Below are 27,500 nucleotides of genomic sequence, written 5' to 3'. Positions count from 1 at the left end.
ATCGCAATTTTCGCAATTTACCCGAAATTTTGGAGGTGTACGAGTCAAACGGACCTCAGATACAGATTCAGCGGGCCGAAATACATGTCGATAGGTGGTTCTGGTTAAATACACAGACCAGTTTTTTGATGTGTATACATCTTAGGTTTCGGTAGGGGTCAAATTAGCGAAGCTGTAACGCATAGTCCAGCATAAAATTTCGAAGGGATTGCATGTGTATTGCAGCAGAAAATTTTTAATTTCATTAGAAGCACCCTGTGTTCACTTGCTATTGCATATGGTTGCATAGATTTAGGCATATGCAGAGTAAGCGGAAATTCGGTACAAATGATTTTTACTTCCTATTATGCAAACTGCGCGCATGTATACGTCTATGTACCTATATACATATGTATTAACTAATTTCCCTGCAAAAAATTGTGCGACTTAACTCTAAAGATAGGATTCCGAGAGTACTCTCAATCGGGTACAATTGGGCATTAATTAGTCACAACTACTCTCATATCTTACTATATTAAACGAGCAATTCTTATATATATATATATCCATAAGCTTCTCGGAAACGGCTCTAACGATCGTACAAGCTTGCCACCTATTCGAAATTAGTTAAAATTGAATTAAAACATCATAATATGGGTATTAAATGGAAGGTATTTTAAAGATTCCTAATTCAAAACGATTTTTTAAGGTTGCCACCTGTTTTGAATCGCATAGTTATTTAATTTTTTGTTTACAAAAAAAAGGTAAAATATTACTATTCATGGGTACCAAAAGAAGGTTCTTAAACAATGCTTTCTCTATATATAAAATGTTATCTCTTAGGATAATAGTGAAAGGTTGCCACTTATTTACGATTATACACAATTTATCTAAAACATCGCAATATGGGTATCAAATGAAAGGTATTGTTGAGAACTTTGGTCAGAAAATATTTTCCATCAGGATTGCCAGGGTTCTATGTAATACAAATTTTTATTTTGTTAATTTCAATCGACATTTTTGTATGTATACACAGTACACATATGCTCAAGATATGTACCATTCATTCCAGCGTATTTCGGAATAGGGTTTCCACCTAAATTTTAGAGTAGAGAGGAATTTACTTAATAGATATCGAAAACCTATTTTTTGTTTATTTCCAAAATATTTTTTTAAAGCTATCCAAATCTTGAAAACTTTAAAAAGTACATATATGCACTCCGGGAAAAGCTCGGTCGACCTGGTACTGAGTATTATTGGAGATCAATTAGTATCGACTCATCCCTTACGGGTATAATTGGAGATCAATTAGTCCCCAACTCATCTCCAAGGGGGTTCTATTAATAATTTAATGATATGTCTGCACTTTGTCAACAAAATTTCATGTGCGGCGTTGGTACAGAGAGAGAGAGAGTATTCGCTTAACGAAACTGAGAACCCCGGTTCGAATCACAGCTGACGCAAATTTTTATTTTTATTTTTTAAAAGTAACTAGTTTAAAAATACTGAGATCATTTTAACTTGGGTCCGTTCATAACTGATGAACATACATGTATACATGTATATATACAGTGACGGTCAAAAATGGATGAATGGTGTTTCGTTTTTAATATGTATGTATTTAAAATGTTTTTCCAGCTAAAATTTTTTTGATATTTGTTTATAAAAATATGGATCATGCTTTAACAAAAACCATAAAAATAACACTTTAAAATTTTATACCGAATTTAGAAAAATTCCATAAACTTTTATCTAAGAGGAAATGCCGAACAAATGAGTTTAGCCTCCTATTTTGCAAACAAAAGATGGTATATTATATGTGACTTTAGCGTTAACTTAGCGACAGATGAATCAGAACCAGTTGTGAATCCACAAACTGCTTCCTCCGGGCCATGAAATCATGCCACAAATACCATTTCAGTCACAGTGAGTTAGACAAAAGGTGCCTTAAATATCGCAAAAGTTTTCTTAAATATTCTTAGGAAAATTTAAACGATATCTCGCCTATCACCAGCTACTTTATCAATGACCTATTCTCGAGTATTTACCCAACAAATTTCAAGCATTAAAACAACAATACAAAATACGCCTGTTTTCAATGGCAATTCTGTATTAATTCACATACTCATACGCGCACACAAAAATATATTTAAATGCTAGTAAGTAATTATGTGTATCCGAAACATGCATACCGCAAAGAAAATTAGGGTAGGACCATATTCGATTTGACACACACACCGAAGCACAATTACACTAGTAGTTACTAAGAAAACTACAGTATACTAGAAAGTAGATAGAGAACCGACCGGGCAAGTAATTGGGAGAGTTATTTTTATAGGTCAAAAGCATGAAAAAAGAGAGAGATTGCCGACACCAGGAGGATGCTGAATTGATTAAGAGCGCGAATATTTAAAGAGAATATTAACGAAAGCGCAAAAGCAAGATGAAAGGACATATGCAAAGTTCATACTCGTTGATGGTTTTGAGAAATTGTGTAAAATTGTTTTCCACTAAAAACATAAGTTTTGTATTAGCGAAAATTTGAAATGTCAATGAAATGAAAGTAAATGATATAAATATTTGTGCAAGTAGTGTTCGTTTAAATTATTTCAAGGAACATGCGGTGCTGTGAAGGTAGTTAAAGCAGTTATGGTTTTGCAAATCTTAATGAAGCATGCGTAGCTCTCGCATTCTATTGGTTAAGGTATGTTCGTTCATAAAAAAGTACTTGCTGATGAAGAAATATCTTAGATAAACGATAACCTAACTAAAGTGGCTTCTTGGAATAAATGAATACAGTGAGCACAAACTAGTAAGAAATTGACAGCTTTTTTGCGTAATTTTGTACGAAAACAATTCAGTGTCGGAAGCGAGATAAAAGACGTGAATTGATGTGTGTTTGCATGAAATATTAGTGGTGACAATAAATTCGTTACAGAAAATAAATAATATTTTTTATAGGATATTATCCACTTACTGAAGCGACATATATTCTTGAAGAAAATTGAAGGCTTTAAAAATTTCTTAATGGATTTTCGTCAAATTCACTCCTCCATATGTTATTTAGTGTTAAAGTCGAGCATATAATAAAGTGAACTTTTTTTTAATTTTATGCAAATTTTAGACTAAATTAAAAATTTTAAATTATAAAATTGCGATAAAAAATTATGATAGATAATTAGTGATAAATTTTAACATTTTTTCGAAAATTAAAAAAAACGTTAAGTTTTTCATAAGTTCCACTTTAACTTTGAATAACTTTTGTAGCAGAAAATTTATGGCAAAAATCTTAAGAGACTTAAAAAAAATATATCGTTCAATCCGATACGTTAAATTAAAAACAAGTTGCGTATAAAACTTCAAAATTGAAAAAAAAAATTAATTCTCTTGGAAAGTAGAAATTTGCTATGAGCGATATCTAAATCTCAATATTAGGAACTGCGCTTTTGACTGTCTTTTTCGCAGTCCCGAAAAAATTTTACAAGCGATTTTGAAAAAAAAAAAAATTACAAGTTTTAAAGGCCGCAGGAATAGACTTAAGAATAAATCGGGTCCCTCTTAGACTGAGAAAATTCCCTTGAGTCTCGACACTTTTGTTTAACTATAAAAATTTGTACTAAAATACTTTTGAGTTTAGAGTTTTCTTGCTTTAAGCGTTTTCAACATATAACAGTGTGCAACAGTCAATTTTACATACAAAATATTTATCCAAAATTTTTTAAAGGACCTGGGACAAGGACGAATAGGTATTGACAATATTATTTTAAAATTAATCCTATGAAAACTTTCACTCCATATTTTTGAAAATATTATATGTTTATGACTAATATACCAACGATCATATCCTTGAAATTCGTTGTTCTAACTTTATTAGCTTACAAAAATGTAAACAATTAAAGAGGCATTTTTATTGATTCGTGAGGTTTGAAATATTTGTGTTTTCGTTGTTTTTTTTTTCAAAATTAAATAATTCGCAAATTAACTTAAAATTTACCCTACGATTCAAAAGAAAAAAGCAACTTTGGCAACCCTATCAAATATCTTCGGCATCATAGCCACTAATGGTATCCTGAAAGAAAATCACTTGTCGGAGATGCTGTAGACTGACTGGCGACCAACGAGCGACGACAGAGCAACGACAGAGAAACTCTATTTCAGCCATTTATGTATGAAACCACCCCCTGCACACCACCCACAGGTAGGTAATGCCGGAGAGCCTTGCAGACAGACAGTAAAACTCATTCGTTCCTCGCAATGTGACGCGAACGCACTGTGCTAGCGCTGCGCTGAAAGTGAAATTATATGTGAACGTGTTTTATAGATATGCCCAAAAAAAAAAGTGAAAAGGTGTATAAGATTGCAAAAACGTAGTAGAAGTATTGAAATTGTTGGATGTTTTGAAGTAAAAATCGTGGAAAAACTAAAGCAAGTGTGAGTATTAATATGCTGCTTTATAGAACATTTTAGCGCTATGTCTGCTCTACAACAATATAATTAAAATTAAAGCAGCTAAACCAGAAAAAAACCGAAAACAGAAAAACCAACAAAGTGTTCAACAATGGTAAAGCCGAGTGAAAAATTAAAAAAGTGATAATATTATAATAAGCATTGCATAAAAGCAAAAAAACAATAAAAATTATTATTTGTATACATACATATACTAATGTGGTTTAATGCGATTAGATGCCAAAGAGTGACTAGCTCTGTAAGTGCATTTGTTTGTCTGTGTTGCCTTTGCGCCGCAGCGTGCTGCTTGAGTAACCAACCAACAACGCACACTGGGGTATTTTATATCATTTTTGGCGATTAATTCACAAATTAAATTTCAAGCTACAGTGACGATTTTGGCACTTTATGAAAGTAAATAAAAATTCTGCAGCATCTTTTACACATCTTTTTGCCCATAAGCCTTAAAAATAGCTGAATAGCGGAACCGACGAACTTCTTCCCGCACAAAATATTTACTTTATTGAATATTTTGGTCCAACATTTTTTTTCATCAACAATTCACGTTAACAACTTTCAGTAGCAAATCTGAGGCCGTGAGAGCAGAAGTAGCCTTACCCAAAGTTTGTATTTTTTGTACTTACGTACTTAAAATAGTCTCAAATGTGATAAATTTTAAAATAAAATTCGCTTACTACAAACAAATTAAGGAATAAACGACCTTTATTTCAACATTTATTTACATTTGAAACTATTCTAAGAATTAATTATAACAATAATTAATTATAAACAAATATGTAGGTTAGGCCACTTCTGCCAACGTGGCCTCATTTATCTGCTCCGATTATGGTTTTTTAGCCGTAAGAAGGAATATCTTCCATTGTCGTCTCAAGTAACCTAAGGAAAGCGTCATGTCCTTCAAAAAGTTTTTGCAATTCCCCAATTATCTGGCGTTTCACACCTCGGTAAATCGCACAACGCTACTCTATTTCGATTTCAGAGTTGACAACGAAATAAATTTGACGAACTTTTACCTCTTTAGCCCCCGGCGGCATCAATGATCCGATTCAAAAAGTGAGCTTAAGCTCTGACACGATTTTCAATACAAATTATTGAAATAAAGCTCACTTAATCAGTGTAAAAATTCTGAGTCTTAGGTTAAGCTCACTTTTTATGCATGAGACCCAATGAATTACGTTATTTATTTCCTTTTTATGAGTAATCAACTAAAAAACTATTTTCGCGTAACTTGACAGCCTAGAAACCATTTACTCCACTGTGCAACGTCTTGGCAGACCATAAGCAAACACGGCAAGTACTAGCTGGTATTCATGCGCTGTTGCTGCGTTCGCATGTACTTGAGGCGCGTGCAAATTTTGTGGCAAAAAGCACGTGGTAAGCGCACAAAGAGGGAACTGCATAGAAATTGAATACTGCTTGCACTATTGAAGTGAATAAAAAAACTGTAAGCAGCTGCAAGCGAGTGTCTTACAATCGTATCTACTTGCAAGGGGGTAAAATTATGGATTTTATTTTTACAAAAACTTCTTGAGATCTTCACTTCTAAGCAAAACAGACTTTATTTTAGTAGATGTCTTCATATGTATGTATTCATACGAAATGTATGAATGCTTGTGTGATTACATGCGTGATTGTATGAAAGTAAATACTTAATTTTTACATTCGTGAGGTTTGCAACACCTATTCATCATTTTCAATGCAACCACTCATAGTTGCTACTACTTGACCCAGAGTCACAAAATAAGTGTCGTCGAAGATGCGAGAGTGCATGATTACGTGCTTTCTTTTCAATTTTCATTTGAAAATTAAGAAAATTTGTCAAAAGGTAATTAAAAGTATGCGTTCAAAATAGTTTGTATTGCAGGGCTACTAAAGAAACTGAAGTGACTTCAAGGGCTTTTATTATAACTGACATTATTTCGGGGCTCTACACTAACCGTACTTTGAAAGAAGTGTAAAAAAAAAACTATTTGTGAATAGCTGCTTCCGCAGCTGAGTGGTTGGAAGTGTTACAGCACAGTTGCCTTCAACCACGAATAGGTTTTTCAAAAGTTTACCCACACCTCTAAATATTTTTTGATTTCGAAACAAAATACCGGTGTATATTTTTTCGATTTGGAACAACCCTATGCTTTGCCCACATGCATTTTTTTTTAGACCACCCTAATGTACATACGTACTTTATACCTACAAAAGTTCGAATATGTATGTTTGTATCTATGTAGCTTCATAACTAATCGACTACGCCAATATAAAATAATTTCTTGGTGTGAAAATCTTCTCTAATACATCGTTATATGAGTAGATGTACTTATGTGCATAACATCATCGGGTCAGGGACATTCATTCACATTGTTGGCTATCAATATACCTCCGGTAAAGTAACACCTTTGTTAGGCCAATATTGACTATTTGCAGCATTGTTTCCTCGTTTCCAGCCAAAAAGGAAGCTAAAGCTATTTCCGTTGCCTATGCTCGTATATAACTGAGTAACGGAAGTGTAACTTCCTGAATTATAGTTGGCCATAAGTAGACAGTGGCACGGATATGAAATAGAAAATTGGCATAAGGAATGTTAATGACAAAACAATTGTACATATAATAAGTATAGTATTGTTAAGGGTTTTATGATTTTAAAATACTTAAATTAGTGAAATTTGTGGAACATTTATATACCTTAAAGTACTAAATAGAAGGCGTAAGCAAAGTCTTACTAATACTGGGAAACTTGCGGTAGACAAATCGTCATAATCATTTCAAACAAACCATGTTTCCCTAAAATTTTGTCAGCTCACCCGCTTACACTATAATTTTTTAACCACCAGGTCGATCTTTGTTCGTCAAGGGCGGGTCTCTTCAAGGTACCTCACATTGCACCTCACACTGTGTATCGCTGAACTATGAAATTCCAAGGTAAATCATATTTTTTTCACGTGAAAATCCGGCAACTTCTTGAGTTTAGTGTTGATATAGTGTTTTCTGAATTATTTATACTTAAAAGTGGTCGTCCACACTCTCAAAGATAAAGGATAGCAGCTTTAAGGTTATCCCTGGCCACATTGTCGATGCCCCGCTCCATTGCTAAATCGAATGAAAAGAATCACCTGGGAGTTAAGCAGCAAATTTAATAACTTTGTTACTATTATCGTGGCGAGTTTTTTTATTAATCAGCAATCTTTTTTGACAAACTATAAATCACAGATGATCGCCTGTATTGTTAAAGGTACTAGTGTTCGCCCAGCGCAGATAGGGGTATTTGACCGTTTTAGGCGGCCAACATTTTTTTGAAAATTTTAACTCAAAATGTTGAGAAACGACGTGTTACGATATTTAATATTGTAAATGAAAATGAAAATAAAGTTGGTTAAAGTTTGGCATCGACAGAGTCCATGTTATCGAGGTCCGATTGTAAAAAGATTGATACCTACGTGTTCGTATCGGCGAGAAGAAGGTTTATATCTTGGTTAGAACATAAAAAAGGGTTGCCAACTGCTAAAAAATTAAATGCACTTAAGTTAAATAAATTACTACAATATGGGTATCAATCGAGATGGGTTTGAAAAGGCTTTATTTTTAAACAACATGTGGGAGGATTACCATCTGTTTAAAATTTAAATTTAAATTTAGATTCAACTTTAATTCAGGAGAATTAGGTAACTGAAATATGTATAACAATATGGATGTCAGACTAAAAAGTTTAATAAGTTTATAGTTTGCAACTTTTTTTAACAGGGCTGCCACCTGTTTAAAAATTTAATATAATAATTCAATATGGATACGGAACATGAGATGGTTTGCTACTTGTCAAAAAATGTAATTCAATTAATTTCAATGAATTACTACGCTAAGGGAATCATCCAAAATGGCTTTGAAAGGGCTTAAGTTTCAACTACAATTATTAGGATTGCTACCTGTGTAAAAAATCGAATTCAAAGTAACATATGATTTAGAAAAAAAAACACTATATGGAGCAACTATTATGTTGAGTTTTATTGAAATAATTTGCACCTTATCTAAAAATTTCATACACTGATCGAACTAACTATAGTATATAGTAGTTCGTTTTATTTGAAATGTCTTTTAACTTTAATTTTTTAGTACATCTTTTGTGCCTTCTTAGAATTAATAATTATAAATAACTTCGAAAACGTGGCAACTTTGTACAAATATCTCCTAATACCCTTAAAATTAAAAACATTATCTGAATACAAAGTTCCATCAAAATCGTTAGAGTCGTTTCCTAGAATCCTTTGGATATATATACATATATATTTACAAGAATTGATTTCTAAATGTACTGACAACTATTTTCTCCCTGCAACTCTCTAAATTTTTATATTGAACCCCTCCTCAATTTCCTAATTTCTTTACTAAGTTTCCAGGCTGTAGTGGAGATTGATAATTTTTTATATATTTAAACAAAAAATATTCCAAAAGTAAGTAATTGTGAAAACATTAAGATTTTTCCTGCAGCAGATCTTTCGAATCTAACTTCATCTAATCTGGTGTTTATATGCAAACTAATAAGGAATATTTCTACTTTTAGATTTCATAAGCACTTTTTGCACAAGTCTGCAGAATTTTTTGATTTTCATTAATAAACATGGCAGTCATCCGAAGCGCACTTTTTGACGAGTGGCTTAAAGGCAAAAAAGATGATAATAATGGTGCTGTAATGAAATATATTTTGGATAAGTTGGGAGGGGATATTGACCACGAAAGATTAAAAGAGTTTATCGGTAAGATCTGTTGTCAATTTCGTTTAAAATCGGGCCGCTTTATCTTTTTTTGTCTCTATCTTTATCTCCACCACTTTCTCTATCTTTGCCTCTATAGTTTTTTTTATCTCTATCTTTATGTTTATCTTTATATTTATATTTATGTTTTAATTTTAATCTTTATCTATTCCTTTAACGTTATTCTGATCTTTATCTTCCTTATTTTCTTTATCTACATATTAACTCGTCTTTGTCTTTTCATTACTGTTATATTTTTCTCTATCCCTTTCTACACCTACATCTGCAATTTTTACCTATACCCTTATATTAGTCTTACCCCTTACTTAATTCTTCACAAAAAAAAAAAAAAAAAAGTTGCTGGGTTAAAAATCCGCCAAAAATAACAAAAAACCTCGTATGAGGTCTCTGTTTATGATTTGGCGGTGTGAACTTAAAATGTCATAACACTTAATGGGAAAAGAACCTCTAACCGACTGTTAGATGTTCTCAAAAGTACGCCAATCACGTCCCTTTGGTAGTAATAATTTCGAAAAAGTAGAGGACTTCGCTTATTTGATATTTAGTATCTTAGCAGCACTTTGGACTGAAAAGAAAAGCTTGGGCCTTAAGGATTAGGACCTCTATAAAATATCTTCTGCTACATCCAATTTTTAGCTAACTTCCTAACCAACTTCATTGGCAGATTAATACATTTAAGAAAATATGTGCGGCTGTTTAAGTCATCTCTCAACGTAGCAGCAAAATGTTTGTGTATTCTCGCACGAAAAATAGATGTAAAATAAAGCAAACAGCACTTTATTATCAAGCAATTGTACCCGAGTGTGTATGTGGGAGCCATCAGCGAGTTCGCCGCTGCATCTGTTGTTGTTGCTGATGGTATATTTTAACGATGCACCGTTAATGCATTACTGCGTTTCTCCCACATTTTGGCGCGTGGAATCGCTAATGCCTTTCCGCCCTCAATGATTCATCCGTTTGTACTGTGGCACTATCATTTTTAAGCAAAAAAGGGTGAATAATAAAAGCGCGAGCTATAGCAAATTTGCCGGTATCTTGTTTGCTCGTACGCATGTGGGCCGTGTGTGTGGGAAAAATCAACTTAGTTGTTGTTTATCTCTGCGGGTAGGCGTGAAATGTTTTGTCTTCTACTAAATTGTTCTTTTCCCGCATTGCGATAATGTTCTAAAAGCCAGTCAGTTGGTTGGAAAGAATTAGAGTGGGGCCCTCCTTTTTCAGCCACTGTTGTCGTTAAAAATACCGTTAGCACTACGATTTTCGGCTAATTTCAGAATGGAATTTTCTAATTTCGATTGAATATTTAGAACTTAAATGAAAATATTCGAGTTTACCTATTTTACTCGCTATTTAAAAAAAATCATTAAATTTGTTAAAAATATTAATATTTAGGAATCGGTGTATACATGTATGTACCATACATATGTATGTATGTATAACGGATACACAGAATGTGTTTTCTTGGACTTAAGTTGCCCTCAATTACCCAATAAGCTCGAAATTGACATTTAAAATATAGGCACAGCAGATCACTAAATTTTGACTTACTTGAAGGGTTATATCTACGTAGGCGGCCGCTGTAGCCGAGTGGTTAAAGGTGCTTACTACTGCTTCATAGAATCATGTTTTTGATCCGAGTTTAAAGCAACATGCGAAAAAAATTTCAGCGGTCGCCTCTCGGCAGGTCATGGCAAACCTCCGAGTATATTTATTTAGATTCACAGTTGAATCCGAGATGTTTGAAAAATCCGATTGGCTCATATTCGGAAATTGACGGCAGTAGTAATGGTAAAGCTAGTGGTAATAGCAATGACAAAGTTAATATGTAGTAATGGTAATAGTAGATAATGGTAATGAAATGTTTGTGTTATGGTAATGCAATAGTAATGGGTATGGTAATGGTATTGGTAATTCTAATGGAAATGGTAATTACAATGTTAATTGTAATATTAACAGAAATGGTAATGGTAATGGAAAGGTAATGGCAATGTTAGTGATAATGGTTTTTAATGGTAATGGTTGGTGATGATAATGGTAACGGTGGTATTGATAACATCGGGCGACAAAAACAAAAAAATTTCAAAACACACGAAAGAATCGATATACTCACGAAACTATGGGCAAAATACAGTAAAACTTCGTTTTTAGTTTTTCACTCTGACGTCAGGATTTTTTCAAAGGCCTTTGAAAGTTTAAAGATATGATTAATTCAAAAAATTATTTAAAAAACTTAGTGCAATGGAGAATAACAATATACATAGGTACCAAATAAGAGACAAAATGAGTAGAATTTAAAAACAATAAAATTTTTTGTTTACAAGGACGAATAGGTATTGAATATCCGCTTTTAATAAATTTTATCTTTTTAAGGTAATAAAGTTTGCAGGACGAAATTCGATGATAAGGTCGTGCGTATGTTAGTCCTCATACAATAAATTTTCCAAAAAAAAATATTGCAAATTTCTAGGGACTTTGGTGTTCAACAAATCTGAATTTGCAGTTCGTTTTCCCAGTAATGACCGCTGGGTGCGTTATGATGCAAAAAACATGAATGAAAAATGCAAACAATGTTTCTAAACAAAGATTCTTCATGTTTTCTTTTGCAACAAAACGCACCCAATGGCCGTTTTTTGCACTCTATCATTTCATAAGTATGCAGCCCTGCTAAAATAAGCAGAAGATGAAACTGCTCCAAAAAATTTTTTAGCTTGTCAGTCAGCTCTATGTGTACATTTGTTTAAAGTGCCTCTGTTTGCTGGTTAGGCTCAGCTAACGACCTCGTGATGTACCTGACTTCTCAGCACAGAACGCGCCTCGTTTTATAGCCTTTCATACTTAACCATTGTATCCGTTTACCAACTTTTTAATTTCAGTTATTAAATGACAACTACATATTTATTCAAAGCAAAGCAAAGTAACCAAATCCTTTACAGACTTATTTCCCATTTCACATTTTTCCTTTAACCCTCTTGCATGTCAGTAAATCATTTAAGCGACAGTTTGAAGTTATAATTTCAGCTCTTTTTATGCAGCATAACAAAATATACCGCTAGCTTAGAGTGGAAAGTTGCCAAGTCCACTTTTTGCAAATTTTACAGCAGAAGAAAAAAAGCTTCTTACAGCTATTTTCTTCAAGTATTTCACAAAACTTTGAATAAAAAATTTTGGCTGGTTAAAGCAAGGCAAATCTTCTCATACGAAACGGGATTCGTTGTGTATTAAAAGGTTTCGTATTATTTTGGCCTTATCGGATTTTAGGTGCTTCTTTTGGACTTAGCAACTTTTCCTCTCATCGAATATAAACGAGAAAAAATAACGCAGGTATCTTTATCTCTTTCGAAACGATGCATTTTTAATTTTTTTATTTTTCTAGCCTCCTATATCAAAATATGAGTTTTGGTAAAATGTGGACTTAGCAACTTTTCACTCTAAGCTGGCAATACTTAAAATACAAAATAACATTGTTTTTGCGCTGAACGAAGCAACTTTTTGGTACGCTTCAGGCACTTCGTCCTTCATCAGGTTCGCAAATTTTGTTTGTTTGCTGACTTAATGTCTGTGCTGAAATTTTCGCTTTTACATAGCAACGTTTTTCATTTTCTTTCACAGACACGCGAGTTTTATTTCGATACTGTTGTATATAGGTATGTAGTCTTCGTACTCACCCCGTCACTTGTAAACATATATGTACATATTAGGGCTGCCAACATTTTCTATGACATTTATAGTACTTTTTCAAAAAATTGTAAACTAATTTAGTACGCTTCTAATATATATACTATTTTAGAAAAGAAATAGTAAAAACGCTTTTTAAGTATACATTTTTTTTTATTTCTTATGAATTTGCTCTAAAAATATATTTATTCGAAAGTATAAAAAGCTTTATCGTTAAAAGCTTTATAATTAATATAAATCAAAACTTCATTTTTATGAGTGAGGCAATCGCGCTGTTTCTTTCGTTTCGCCGTTTCACATTCATAATAGAAAAACCTCTTTCCATGAATGCCGATATTGTAGGAATAGAGCGCAGAAATGAAAAAATCTTAAGTAAATTTGGTAATTAATTCTAAGTATTTTTAAAAATGTTGCCATTTTTGATCTGTGGTTCAATTAATAAACTCACTATGACCTTTTATTTTAAAGAATATTTCTTTTAATTTTGCTATTTCAGTATAAAGGTCATCCTGCAAATTACTGAAATATATTTATATTTAAGTATGATTGAAGAAATATATGTAGTCTTTTTGCGTACTATATTTCTTCCAACAGTATATAGAACGCAGACCGAAAAAACAGTGCAATATTATATATTATAGTACGTTTGGCAACTCTGGTTGGCAAATGGGAATTAGTAAATGCCAACATTTTTGGACGACAAGCGTGGCAACAACATTATATTTGAATGAAAAATAGAGAAAAAACAAGCTGATAGCTATTTTTACCACCGTAGAATAGAATTAATGTGCCACTTCCACTTGCCGGCTGTTGTATGTACATATGTCTACTTGGGGCACACTGCTGGGTGCAGGTGCACCGAAAGCAATGCGATATAGTGAACTGTGTGCACGAAAGTGCATTTCGTGAGACATGAGAATAAGAACAGCAAGAAATTTGCAAGAAAATACTATTTATGCAAAATGATAAAAAGTATGTAGAATTTTGAACCAGAGCGCACTTGAGCACAAGGTATCAAGATATATGTACATATGTATGTATGTGTGCACGTATGTACGCATTTACGTATGAATACTAAAATGTTCAAAATGCAAAGACTAATCGATAAAGCCATATTTTACTGCATCTTAAGGATTAAGGGTTCAAGGTAGGTTGGTTTTCAAAACGCTCAAAATCAGAGCATTGACGATTGCAGTTATAGCAGAATACGGTTAACCCTCATAGGTTAACGGTTGTTTGAATTAAAAAGTATTTATTGATCTGATTCATTTATAACTGTTTATTGTTTTCTTTTTCCTTTTGGTTGTTGTTGTTTCCGACAGGGTGGGTGTATGATGTATTTTGGAACGAATTTCCGTTATCCCTTGTCGAATTTGGTTTGGAGACAAACCGGTTTCGGCGTTGTGCCATCTTCAGTGTCATTTTTCGTTCTATTGTTTTTCATTTGTTTTCTTCACATTTAACACAAATCATAAGTTTATTGTGGTGGTCTTTGCATAGAAGTTTGTTGCACATTCCACTGGCCCCATTGCTCTGTATTTGTTGTACGAACTGTCCGACATTGCTTCCATGGGGAATTATTCCTCCCAAATCCAAATGGAAATTGAAAGCTGCTCTGTTATGTGAGAATAGGGTAATTTATGATCCTTGGGACCAATTGGTAACAAGAGCAAAAAATATTTCAATTACAATTCCAGGGGAAAAAAATTAAATTTCTGGGCAAACAAAAAATTAAATAAAAAATAATAATTAGATTGATCGGACCCAAGACGAGTGAGCAAATCGGATTACAAATTTAAAAAGGGTCAATTTCGACCCTAAGGGGCAATGAGGGTTAAGTACTTCACCACAAAAGCAGTTACATGCATTGGGTAAATTAATTCAGTATCTCAAGATAGGCGCTCAAGCGTTTCCAATCCGCCTCCGAACTGCAAATGATTTTTAAAGTGAAATTCCTTAGGTGAATATGATAAAGGATAAAAATTAGGATAAAGAAACAATGCTAAATATTAGCTCACCTCACCTCAATTCATCTCAACTAACCTAACTCACCCCACCTCAAATCAACTCACCTCACTTAGCCTAGTGTTTTTTTATGTTATGGTTTGCTATGTTAAGTTCAATAAGCAAAGCATACTTATATCAGGATTATGGAATGATTAAGAAATGAATCAATGAGAAGTTTTTTCAATGATGGATAAGACGCGGATATTTGCCATCTCTTGCCGAGGGATCGGACCAAGAATCGAATCTAGATCCTGTCGGGCGGCAGTACGCAGTTTTAAGAGTTGGTTTAAGCGAAGTCGTATGTTGAGCTTTTCGATTTAGGGGCTATGTCCTTGAAAATTATGTTAAAACTTCCATTTTAGTGACTGTCCCTTCGAACTTAGTTCGCCGTTCTTCGAATAAATAAACTCCGAACGAAGTTAATCCTATCTGTGGTCGGGTTCTCTGACAGGCCAGTCAGTTTTCTTTCGCTTGGAATGATAATTTGTAGATAGAGACAGAGATAGAGAGAGAACTTACCAGTCATATATTCACCACACCTGAACTCACCACTCACCTATACTCATCACACCTGAGCTTACTACACCTAAATTCACCACTACACAAGAGTTCCCCATACCTGAACTCACCAAACCTAAACGCAGTGATCCTAAATTCACTTAATCTTAATTAAGCCCACCTGAACTCACCGCACTAAATTTCAACACATGGCATGATCTCACGTGACATGATACTACATGACATGATATCACATGATTTGACATCACATAAAAATAACAACACATGGGATGATATCACATGACATGACGTGACATCTCATCACATCAAATGACATAATGTTACAGAACACGACATTATATTAAATCACCACAAATAACATTACATTACTAGGTTGGCCGAGCTTTGCCCGGAGCGCATATACTTTTTAAAGTTTTCAAGATTTGGATAGCTTTAAAATATATTTTGAAAAAAAGGATTTCGATATCTATTAAGTAAATTTCTTAATCCAAAACCTCACTCCGATATACGCTGGAATGAATGGTACATATCTGGAGCGTATTCGTACTGTGTATACATAAAAAAATACTGATTGAAATTAACAAAATAAAAATTTGTATTAAATAGACGCATGGCAACCCTGATGGGAAATATTTTCTGACCAAAGTTCGCCACAATACCTTTCATTTGATATCCATATTGCGATGTTTCAGATAAATTGTGTAGAATCAAAAATAAGTGGCAACCTTATATTATTATCCTAAGGGATAAAATTTTGTATTTAGGGAAAGCATTGTTTAAGAACCTTCTCTTGGTACCCATAAATAAAAAAGTAATATTTTACCTTTTTTTCTAAAAAAAATAAATGAATAAATATGCGATTAAAAATAGGTGACAACACTGTTAAAAATAATTTTTAATTACATATTTCTCTCTTTCCTCTCATCTCGCTCACTTCATTTTTTTTCTGTATATTGTTATTGTATTTGATACAGAATTTCGCTGCTTGCTACCACTTTGCAATGGGGTGCTCTCCTATTCTTCGAAATTTGGAATAGTATTTTTGCATTTCGTGCATTCCTTGCATCGTGCAAGACTTCGAGAATACCCCTATTTTATTTTAATTGGAATATACAACAGGTTTCGTTTCGTTTGATTAAATATTTTCGTATATTTTAACTTTGTTACAAATGTTAAACCTTATAGCTTACAGAGTTTCCTAAATAAAAATTGTTTAAAAATGGATATGTGTTATAAACGTTGACAATGCTGATGGAAAGTCAACTTATCAAAGCCAAGAACCCCGAATTGGAGAAAAAAGGCGGCCAAGTACATATTTAGCAAAATGTTTAAGTTCAAAACTTGTACTTTAAATATTTTAAAATAAATGTCAAAAGGCGTAACTAACGGAATTGTATTTACTTATATCTTTTTTAGAGGCTAATTAAAGTAAAAACCTCTGACTTGATCAATCTTTAATTTTGATGACGAGTTCCCAAAAACTCAGATACATACATACATATATATATGTACTTATGTATATATATGTATTTTTACGCATTTACTTATGTTGATGATTTAAATTAAGACAACCTTCAGCCCTATGGTGGCCGAATAGTTTTTCCATATGTCTCACATATTTGGTATCATTTACTATCAAACGCTAATTGAATATAAAAATGCCTCCATTCATTTGAGTGACATAATTTACATATTTCTGAGTACAATGGTATACATGTACGTATGTATGTATATATGTAAGTACTCGTAAAAACATATAAAATATATTTACATATATATGCACAAGAAAATGTTCATTCAGGGTCAAGAATACATATTCGTTGTACATAAATTTTCGTCGAGCAATGATTCCCAAGGCGGCAATGAAGCTTAAAAATATCAGCACGTCTAAAGAATTGGATTGAGAATATTAGACTGTAGAAACAAGCACATACTCGTTTTAATGCCCTCTCCACTCTAGTATACCAAAAGCGCGTACTTTTTGTTGCCATATTTAACAGCTTTTTTTTCATTTCCTAAATATATTCTCCTAAGTGGTATTTAGATAAGCAAGCTAGGGCACTAATATTTATGATTTATGAACACTTTAGGTACCGTAAATGGCATTAGTGAAGGTTATTAGGTACTTGCCGGTTCTATATGTAAATTGAAAAGAGGAAAGATATATAATGCGAGAAAGGCGATTAAAATCCATAGAATGCGCATAATATATGCGAGTACTTCAGATTAAAATCATACACGGAGACTGAAAAGGGAAAAATTGCAATACAAAATATAATTAATAGCTGCCAACGAGTAATAGCACAAGCAGACAAATATTATTAACTGTTTTGGTGCTCACACATTTTGCTGATAAATAGTCGAGCTTCTACACCAATTTGTGGTGCGCGAATAGATTTTATTACACAAATTAGGTGTTCTACAGTTTTACCTCACTTCCAAAGGGCAGATGTTTGTTTTAGAAGCCTTCAAATTATATAACACTCTGCTAAGGCGGCCGATCTCAAGAACCATTTCTATTGAATTAATGGTGATAAGAGGACAGAAGTAGGTTTTAGTCCAGCCAAACGTCTATCTACGCCTGATAAGCTGATTTGATGACCTCCGAATTTGAAGTAATAAACTTTATCGCTTTGAACTATTGTTGATTTCCCCAGTTTTTGGACCTTGCGATCAACAACTACATACAATGCTAGCATAATTGCACTTTATTGCCGTTGGTTGTAAATAAAATTGAAAAAATCGATAACAGTTCGAAAGGGGCGCCTTTAGTATAATGTAAATTTGCTCTTCGTATATCCGTGGGTTTAAAATGAAAACATTTACACTTACTCGTAAGATTTAAATAGTGATAAGAGGTTAGCCAAATATCAGCCTTTACGAGAAATAATGAAGCGATTTTAAAGAAAAATGCATTTCAATTTAAGGAAAAAATTCCAAATTTGGTGAAGTAATGGTTGATATATTCGAATTTGATTAGAATACATATTTGGGCGTAAACGAGTTTTCATACAAAAACAGTTCGTGAATATTTTGGAAACAATTGCATGCGCGCAGTAACAAAAGGTGACCAAAAACAGATGGTGCAGGTCAAGAAATATATTTGTAAGCCGATCGCAGCATTTGTATATACTTGACTTAAGGAAATTACATAATTTAAATATTATCACAATATGTGTTTCAGTAGAAAAAGTTTCAACAATGATTTAGCTTTAAAATATTTTTAGTAAGGTTGCCACCTGTTTTAAAATTCGAATTTAATTAAGTTATGCATAAATTATAAGAAATATTAAAATATGGGCGTCAAACGAAGGAGTGGTAAGATATTCTAAGTTAGAGACTTTAGCATATTAAAGAGGGTTGCCACCTGTTTAAAAACATAAACTCAAATTATTTAATAAGTCGAAGGAATCATTACAAAAAGGGTATTAAATGTTTTTAAAAAGGTTTTATTTCTGAACTTTGCTTAGAAGTTTTACCACGTATTTAAAAAATTTACCTTAATTTAAATCATCCGGAATAAGTATCCAACGTTCGTTTATTTCTTAATAATATTTAGGAGAGTTGCCACCCGTTTAAAAAGTCGAATTTAGCTAACTTCCACACAAGTCCGAAGACGAGCACGAACACGAACACGAATACGAAAACGCGGACCAAATCTACTAGTTCTAATACAAATTTCTGCACTATGTACCGCCAATACTGAGTATCCCACGCCATACTCCGTAACTTCTGAACTTTCATTGTACCTTTCATAGGACCAAGACACCCACTCCCCCGATTAAAAAATCCAGCAGCTTGACTGAACCTGCCATGGGGAATATGAAGGCATTATTGCATTTTTCGCTCCGAATCTTCAGTACAGACGCACGTGCTGTCCGTTTAGGCTAGATTGCTCAAGGAATTGCAGAATAAAAATATTATAGCAAATAGTTTTTAAGCAAAAAACAAAACTGACTTCAATTCTCACATATGTACATGGGATAACATTCATGACAAAAAAAAATACCGACGAATTGATAACCTCCTCATATTTTTGAAGTCGGTAGAAAAGCTTAAATTCTGTAGAATTAAAAAAGTTTAAATTTTTTTGGTGCATAAGGGCGAATAGGTACTGAAAAATAATTAATAATTATAATTTTATTCTTGAATAAAACTGCTACTAAAGCTTATTCTTACCTTTAATACTTGCCATAAATATTTTTTAACTATCTCAGCTATTTCGATGTCTCTCCAATAAATATTCCTGAATATATTGATTACCCTCAACTATGGCTAATCAAATCGGTCAATTATAAATTATCATTTTGAAACGTGGTTATACACTGCTCCTCAACTTGTATTTTGCAACCCGTTACACTGCTTTGGCGCCGCTTGTTATGAAAATATATTTTAACGATAATGATTGAGTATTAAAGTATCGACAAAACTTTTTCCATACTAATCGAATACTCAAATTGCTCAATAGTATCAAATACATACTATTCGACACTCGATACTATTCACATCACTAATTGTATTATAACTTTGATTTGATGTTTGTAAGTAGCAGTATAAGTCTGTTTATATGCAATCTAGTCTCTCAGTTTTCGAGATATCCGCCTGAAATTTGGTAAGTGAGTGTATTTTTTGAATGTATTAATCATTTGTCGGAACCGGAAAAATTCGGACCACTATAACATATAACATCCATACAACTGATTGTTCAGATATGAGATTTCTCGTTATAACTCCTCCATTTATGCAGATAGGAACATAAAATTTCGCATTATTTTCACCCATTATCTAAAGAATACTTATACTGAAAATGGCAAAGATCGGGTCGCTATAACCTATATCGTCCATGCAACTGATTGTTCAGATATGAGGTTTTGCTGTAAAACTGAGAAAATTTCGTGGGATTTTTGAAAATTCACGATTTTTTTAATTTTAATAATTTAAGATATGTACTCCAAAATGTTAAAATTAATCGGTGAAAATTTTCTTGCTGCAAAAAATAACAAATCTGGTGTAACAAAACTAATGTGAACCGAATGAAAAAAATTACATTGATTAAAAGATGACTTTGATTGAGAAACTAAAATTCCATATATACATTTAGTATTGGCACACCTGAAATTTATTCTAAAACTTTTATATATATGAAGAAAGTAGTATATATGTGCATGAGGAATACTGTGTAAAAATCTTCCACGCCAATATTTAATTACTTCAAAATAATATTACTTTTGACTTAAGTCGTGCGAGTAAACGTGTTAGCTGACAGTTAATGGTGTTACGGGGCGTATACGTTACATACACGTTTTTGTCGAAAAATGTAACAAATCGTGATAAATTTGTTCATATATGTATGAATGTATACTACCTTACCTAGATTATTCGATTTATATAAAGTTTCAGATACGTTAAGTTTAATCAAATTTATTTTTCTTATTTTCTTTGCAGCATTTTATTATTCAGCACCTATTTAAATATAACAAAAAAGTACTGTCATGAAAATGTAATCCAGCGCATTTAAGGCAACTAGATATATTTAGTTTAGCTAACGTCACAAAACATTAAAAGAATTTCCCAATACGCTTTTCGCCAATATTCCAAATCACAGCCTCTACTCCATATAAATGCTGCAGAAAACACAGCAACTGAAGTGTACAAGTGTTGCGCAGAAAAGTAGCAATAATATTGAATAATTCATACTCCATGCAAGAACCATAAAGTGCAAAATAAAATTTCCCAACAATGGCAGAAACCGCTTACTCTCAGCTGGCCAGATAACTAGAAAAGGAGCAGAGCCACTGGATCACTCCAACAAAAAAAAGGCAGCGGGCAAAGAGCAGAAGGCTTTCACAAAACGACAAAAAAAAACCAGTTATATTATTAAAGGAAATATTTTTTAAAACCCTGTAAAATTTTTTACAAAAACACAAAGTTTTATCCGAAAAATCTAACCAACTTGCCAAGTAGAGAAAATTTTCAGTTTTAAAATGGATGAAGAAAAATTAAATACACCGTTAGTATCGAAAGAAACAGCCGACAGTGCGGTCATAGTGCCACAAGCTGCTGGTGTAGTCTGCATAAGTGGTGGCAATGTCATAGCCACTGCTGCAGTTGCCTACCAAAAGCATTGCGCCACACCTACCACCGCCTGCACAGCAACTGACGTAACAAATACAACAACAGCGATGGTAGCTGCGGTTCCGGTAGTGGATACAACCAATGTCAATTTAAATGTAAATACTCAGTTAAGCATAGGAATGCCACAGCTAATACCGCCAACAACGTTACAACTGCAACAGAAAGAGCAACAACCACAACAACAGCAACAACTTACACTACTGCCCTATAGCAACCAGAGCAATTTGGTTGGTAACCACTTGAAAAATGGCGCGCTCAGTTACAAGTAAGTTTTAAACATAAATAGCGGTACATATTTCTACAACAATTTACAATTCCATTTAGAAGTTGCTAAGCGTTAAAAGAAACAAAATAAAAAATATTATTCATACGCAGTGGTGTACAGCTTTTTTTAGTGCGGAATGTAAAAGCTTAGAGCAAGAGTGCGGGGGGGAAGATATGCTTGGTGGCAATTTCAGCTTAGCAGCGCATTTTCGTGCGAATTTCCGGCTGTGTCTGTCCTTGCGGGGGCATTATGCGCTATTGTGGTTTTTAAGAACGATAAAATATTTACATAGTTTCTTATCTGCTTCTTTACGCTGAATTTATTTTTTGATGTGCATATGTATGTACCTACATATACAGCTAACAATAGTCGTTGATAGCCCATTGCAAATGTTTATATATTTACATTAAAAGGGTCAAATTAGTAATAACTAAGTTTTTACACAGTTTTATTAAAATTTAAAATTGTGTAGTGTTTGCTGAGAATCATCAAAAAATTTATTGTATTATGACAGCATGGCTACTTAAGACGCCCTGTTTATCCTGGTAAACTAAAACCGATTCGCAAAAACAAAAACAAAAAAACTTTCCAATCACTTTGATCTCATCATTTGTTATATCATATAACTTATATGTAATTTCACTTTAGAAAATTCTCCAGATACCCAACGAAAGTTTCAAACTGCAGAAATTTCTCACATACTAAACATGGACGTAGTTGTACTAACTGCATTAATGTGCAACCATGCATACACTACGCCAATCCTCCCAAACGTCGCCAAAGTTTTACACATTTTTCATATGCACATGTGTACATAAGCAAATATGTGCATAAGAATTGCTCATTTTATACACTCTTTGGCACAAGTAATCCCAGCTGTTTGTATGCAACCAGCGTTGCCGCCTCGGTAAAATCGGACCATGTATTTATAATGGCGCTTTTGAAAGCTCTCTATTGTCACAGTTGCTCTACAGTTGTCACAAAATAAGAGGTGTAGTATTGCTTTTGTGATTTCTACAGTAAAAATATCAATATTTTGCAAAAAAATTGTCCTTAGATTTTATTTGGTAGGCAACAATAGTTTCAGTAGTTTTTGCAAACAAGTTGATAGGAAAGATATCTTCAAAGTGGCAACACTGTCTGCAACATGTCCGCTCGCCGTAAAATTGACTATGTTGCTGTGTTGTGGAAATTGTTTGAAGGTTATTTAAAACAAATTGCTAAAGGAATAGTTTACAAATATGATTTGCGACACAGGCAAAGATTCATCGAATTCCCACAGAGCATATTGGAAGCAGGAAAGTGCTTAATATGTTTGTACGTGTGCATCTAGGAGCAGATTTCGTAAAGTGTTTGTGAGCGCGTGTTCATTTGGATTGGAATGGAGGTTTCATTAACTTCTTTCATAAAAATTTCCGCCAGGAAGCTATACGTCTTCGATATATGTATATATGTATGTATGTATGTGAAATGTAATTTTTTCATTAGATTATTTGTGTGAGGCTGGAAAGAAAGCAAGCTTTTCGATGATCCTAATAAGCCGCGAATATCATAAGTCTGGCGTGCTTCACTGTGCCTTAAACAAAAATGTATATTGTTACTCCCTCCCAAAACTTTCAGGGCTTCATTTCTAAAAAGTAAAATAGATTTGAAAAGCTTTATGAAGTGAGATTTTCAAACAAATTTTCGATTTATGAAGCAAACTTTATTTTGTATGAATGTGGGTGTCAGTTAATACATTTTCTAATGTATCTAATTCTGGAAATTTAATTTGTAATCTTATAACTCGATTCCACATATCGTGCATTTTCCTTCAAAGGTGTATTAACTGAATTAAATTTTACAAATATATATATATATATCTGCAATAAGTCGACAGTGTCTAAGAGGAATATTTAGAGCTCATAAATAACTTTTCAACGATACACACACTTTGAAATTATGTCGTAAAAAAAGTCAGGAAGAACCCTCTTACCGGAGTTTTTACAAAGTGTCGTTAGTTTGTGTTGGTAAACCATTTGCTCTTCCTATTTCGAATGAAATTCTTTTTGCAGATTTGTTTAATATAAAGAGTTTCCCAGTTCCTTTTTTGTTAAGCCTCGGCCATTAAGACCTTAATATTTCACAGTCGTCTCGATTGTTCCATAGGTAATTTGTTTTATCTCTTGAGTACTCGTATTCTCTGCATTTCCGAACAGTGCCTAGCCATCTTATCGGCTATTTTATTGTGTTCCATATTGCTATGCCCAGGAACCCAGCAGAGAGAAGCTTTTACGGCACTCAGTGATGCTAGAGATGTGCGGTAATTCCTTAGTTCACTTCTTTCGATCTTAGTAGTCTCAATACCGCTTGACTGTCAAAGAGGATAGTGTTCCAAAAAGATATTCACTATTCTACGAGACAGTCGATAGATTGCCCTGTCTGCAGATTCTCTGAATATAACACCGCGTTGAAGCCTTTTTCCATCGATGTAGATAAAATTACCAAAGTTCCCATCATTAGGCCAATGTTCCATTCATAGATGGTACGAAATTTTATAAGAATCCTAAAGCAGAATGACTTGTTGTATTCAGTTTCGAAATCCAAGCCGGCTTTATCTCATGCACGCGTTGCATTTTAAGCTGACCCAAGATCGCTGGGTTTCCATATGCGGTCTGTTTCCATCATTTTCATTTTCTTAATGTTAGGACTCCTTTTTCAGCTGTAGCGGCTTCAAATAAAGAATCATATACAGCCATTCTTCAGGTACACTGCTATAGCGCCTGATGTACTGCACTCTTCAGATTAAATTCTTATTGCTACTTTAGTCTAGTTATAAACTGTCGGATGACTATAGTGTACGCATCTACTATGAACTACGTTCGGTGTTGGTCAGAGTTTTTTCCGGTGGTCCTTTTGCAGATATAGTATGTTGCTAGACCCTTCTATGCTTTTATTCGACGTTGCGTGTCCACGTAAGTTTTGAGTCAAGGATAATTCTTAGGGATTTCGCCTCTTAGGAAAGGTTCACACTAGTCCCATCTAGCTTTGGTTAAGTGAAATCAGGAAACTTTTCCTTAGCTTGTGAACAAGGCAAGTTCGGATTTAAAACGGTTAAGTCAAAGCCCAATTAGAATCACTTTCCTGTGCCGGGTTAAGTATTGTACGTAAATATATATTGTACTTGTATAGTGTGCGAAGCTAACTATTACCTCACTACTGCAGTGAAAATGACTTAATTCCATCCACAATAGGGGGTTTGAACCTATCCCTTAAACCATTCTCCCAGCATACAACATGGTCATACAGACATTTGATTATTACGTGCTTCCAGCAAGCGAAAATAGATGAGAATGCAAACAACTCTAATCATTAATAACTGCACATTTTTCTTGCACTGAGCAAAAGGACCGCTTCGTGGCAAGCACGGCAGCCTCATTTTTTTTGTTTCTACTTAATTTGTTCATATCTAAGTGCTGTTCGAAAAAGGTGCAAATTAACAGCCATTTCATTTAAACTTTTGCACATCTGCCGTAGGTAGCGCCACAACATGACCCATAAAAATCGTGAAAATTAATTGATTCAACGATTCAAAGCAAAGAATCTGGGTCGATTACATCAAGCGCCGCCAAGTTGTTGCACTGCATTGTACGAATACACAAAAATACTTAGTTCACAGTTTTTGCACATCTGTGCACCGGCTATATTCGTTTATATTTGTATGCATGTATGTACACATGTGTGTATACTAGACCGGGTCGTTCACTATGCGATAGAAAAAAACTCTTTGCAATTATCCCACATAGTTCGTTAGCTTAATTTGTTGTCTGTCCAAGGACATGTAGTTTTTTTCATAACTCGTTTATTTAATTATTACTCGATTTGAAAGTTTGGTTCATGGCTGAAAAGATAATTTCGAGTCTTTCTCAGTTCATTCCGCCGTCGCTTGCCACGGCGTATGAGTTATCGATCAACATCAACATATACTTAGGTTAAAAGAAAAATTTCAGGTAATTGCAACTTTTCTGTTTATTAGTTTATGTTTATACTTCCAAAGACAAAACTACTTACTTAAATATATAATTTCATGGGGAGTAAAGTTATATTTAATTGGGTGATAATCGAGTTATTTGAATTTAGTAGGTTAAGGAGTTCTTCTAGGGTAAAATTATCTAAAAAGGACATGGAGCTATGAAAATTATCTTTTCAACCATATACATATCATACTTTGTAATAAAATAATAAGTAAAAGAGTTTTGAAGAAAACATGAATTTATCTGTTTTTGCGACTAGACAAAGACAAACAATTTTATGAGCCTAGCAGAGCCTTAAAAAAATGTTATTGAGGTTTCAAGCTCAATAAAATTGTTGTTGAATATATTTTTTAAATTCATTAAATTTTTAACCGACTTCCAAAAAGGAGAAGGTTATCAATTCATCGGAACATTTTATTTTTTATTCTTTTTTTTATATATGTTACCGCATAACTTTGGACCACGTTAACCGATTTCTACAATTATTTTTTTAAAAGAAAGGCCTTACCTCAGAGGTGGTTCCGTACTAATTTGTTTTAGATCTGATCATTGGATCTTGAAGAAGTTAACGATAATCTTAAATTTTTATATGGGAATTAAATAGGTTTTGTTTTTTGCTTAAAAATTACTTCTTAGAAACTTATTTTATGTATTTTTTTCTATTTTAAATAAATTTTTTTGCTTTCATAATTCATTTCCTTTTCACTAAATTTTATGGAACTTATTTGGTTTATTTTTATTATTTTTTAACCGACTTCCAAAAAAGGAGAAGGGTATCATATGTTACCGCATAACTTTGGACCACGTCCACCGATTTCGATAACTCTTTTTACATCGGAAAGGTAGTGTCTCGCAGGTGGTCCCATACTACTCTGGTTTAGATCCGATCATTGGATCATGAAATATATATATATATTTTTTTTTATATGAGAATTGAAGTCGGGTTTTTTTTTACTTAAAATTACTTGTTTATAAAATTGTTTTCTTTCTTTATTTAATTTTCTTTCATTTTTTTATGTAATTCTTCTAATAAGAATAATATATTCTTTTAAATCTAATTTAACTTTTAGAATATTATTTCATTTACTTTTTCTTTTTTCATTCAACTTCTTTTCTTTCCTAATATAATTTTCTTTTTATTTTTAGATGTTATTCTTTAAAAAAAAAAATATTTTTAAAAACTTTTATTTTTAGAAACGGTTTTTATTTTTTTTTATAATTTTTTTTTTGTTTATTTCATTTCATTTTTAGATTTTAATTGTTTCAAAAGAAAAATTTAATTTTTATATTTATTATACAGTTTTAATATTTCATTTAATTTTAAGAAAATATTTTTATAACCATTTGCTTTATTTTCATTTTATTTGTTTTTGTTTTAATTCAATTTTCTTCTATTTATTAGTTTTTATTGTTTTAAAAACCGGCTCTAAGGTGTAGTGGTTAGCAGTGCGCGCTACCATTCCGCAGTTCCTGGGTTCATGCCCAGTTTCCGACCAACATACAAAAAATTAAAAATAAGTTGTTTCTAATAACGTTCGCCCTTCGGCAGGCAATGGCAGACCTCCGAGTGTATATCTGTCATGAATAATCTCATAAAAATACGATCGATGTTCGGAGTTGGCGTAAAACTGTAGGTCCCTCCGCTTTGTGTGACAACATCAAGGCGCACGCCACAAAATTGGAGGA

General features: G+C 33.1%; 2 protein-coding genes across 4 annotated transcripts in view; both read left to right on the top strand.

Annotated features, from left to right (window-relative positions):
- LOC118740540 (ABC transporter G family member 4-like) overlaps window positions 1–27,500 on the top strand; it is a 157,887-nt gene that overhangs the window by 52,782 nt on the left and 77,605 nt on the right. The window lies entirely within an intron of this gene.
- Window positions 4,276–21,807, top strand: LOC118740541. 2 transcript variants are annotated; one of them, XM_036472118.1, is made up of 2 exons: window positions 4,276–4,410; window positions 20,847–21,807. In XM_036472118.1, exon 2 carries the CDS (start codon window positions 21,386–21,388, stop codon window positions 21,803–21,805), a length of 420 nt encoding a protein of 139 aa, XP_036328011.1. In that variant the 5' UTR covers window positions 4,276–4,410; window positions 20,847–21,385; the 3' UTR covers window positions 21,806–21,807. The 2 variants fall into 2 exon arrangements, with proteins under 2 accessions (XP_036328011.1, XP_036328010.1); XM_036472117.1 differs by lacking the exon at window positions 4,276–4,410 and adding an exon at window positions 4,419–4,540.

The sequence above is a fragment of the Rhagoletis pomonella genome, unplaced genomic scaffold (assembly GCF_013731165.1).
Source record: "Rhagoletis pomonella isolate Grant_MI unplaced genomic scaffold, Rhpom_1.0 Rhpom_scaffold_00006, whole genome shotgun sequence".
NCBI classification, from domain to species: Eukaryota; Metazoa; Arthropoda; class Insecta; order Diptera; family Tephritidae; genus Rhagoletis; species Rhagoletis pomonella.
The sequence above is the reverse complement of the archived record's forward strand: the minus strand, read 5'-3'. Positions and strand labels throughout refer to the sequence as shown.

Coding starts and splice junctions, on each gene's coding strand:
- LOC118740541 (XM_036472118.1), top strand. CDS start 21,386: ATGGATGAAGAAAAATTAAATACACCGTTAGTATCGAAAGAAACAGCC.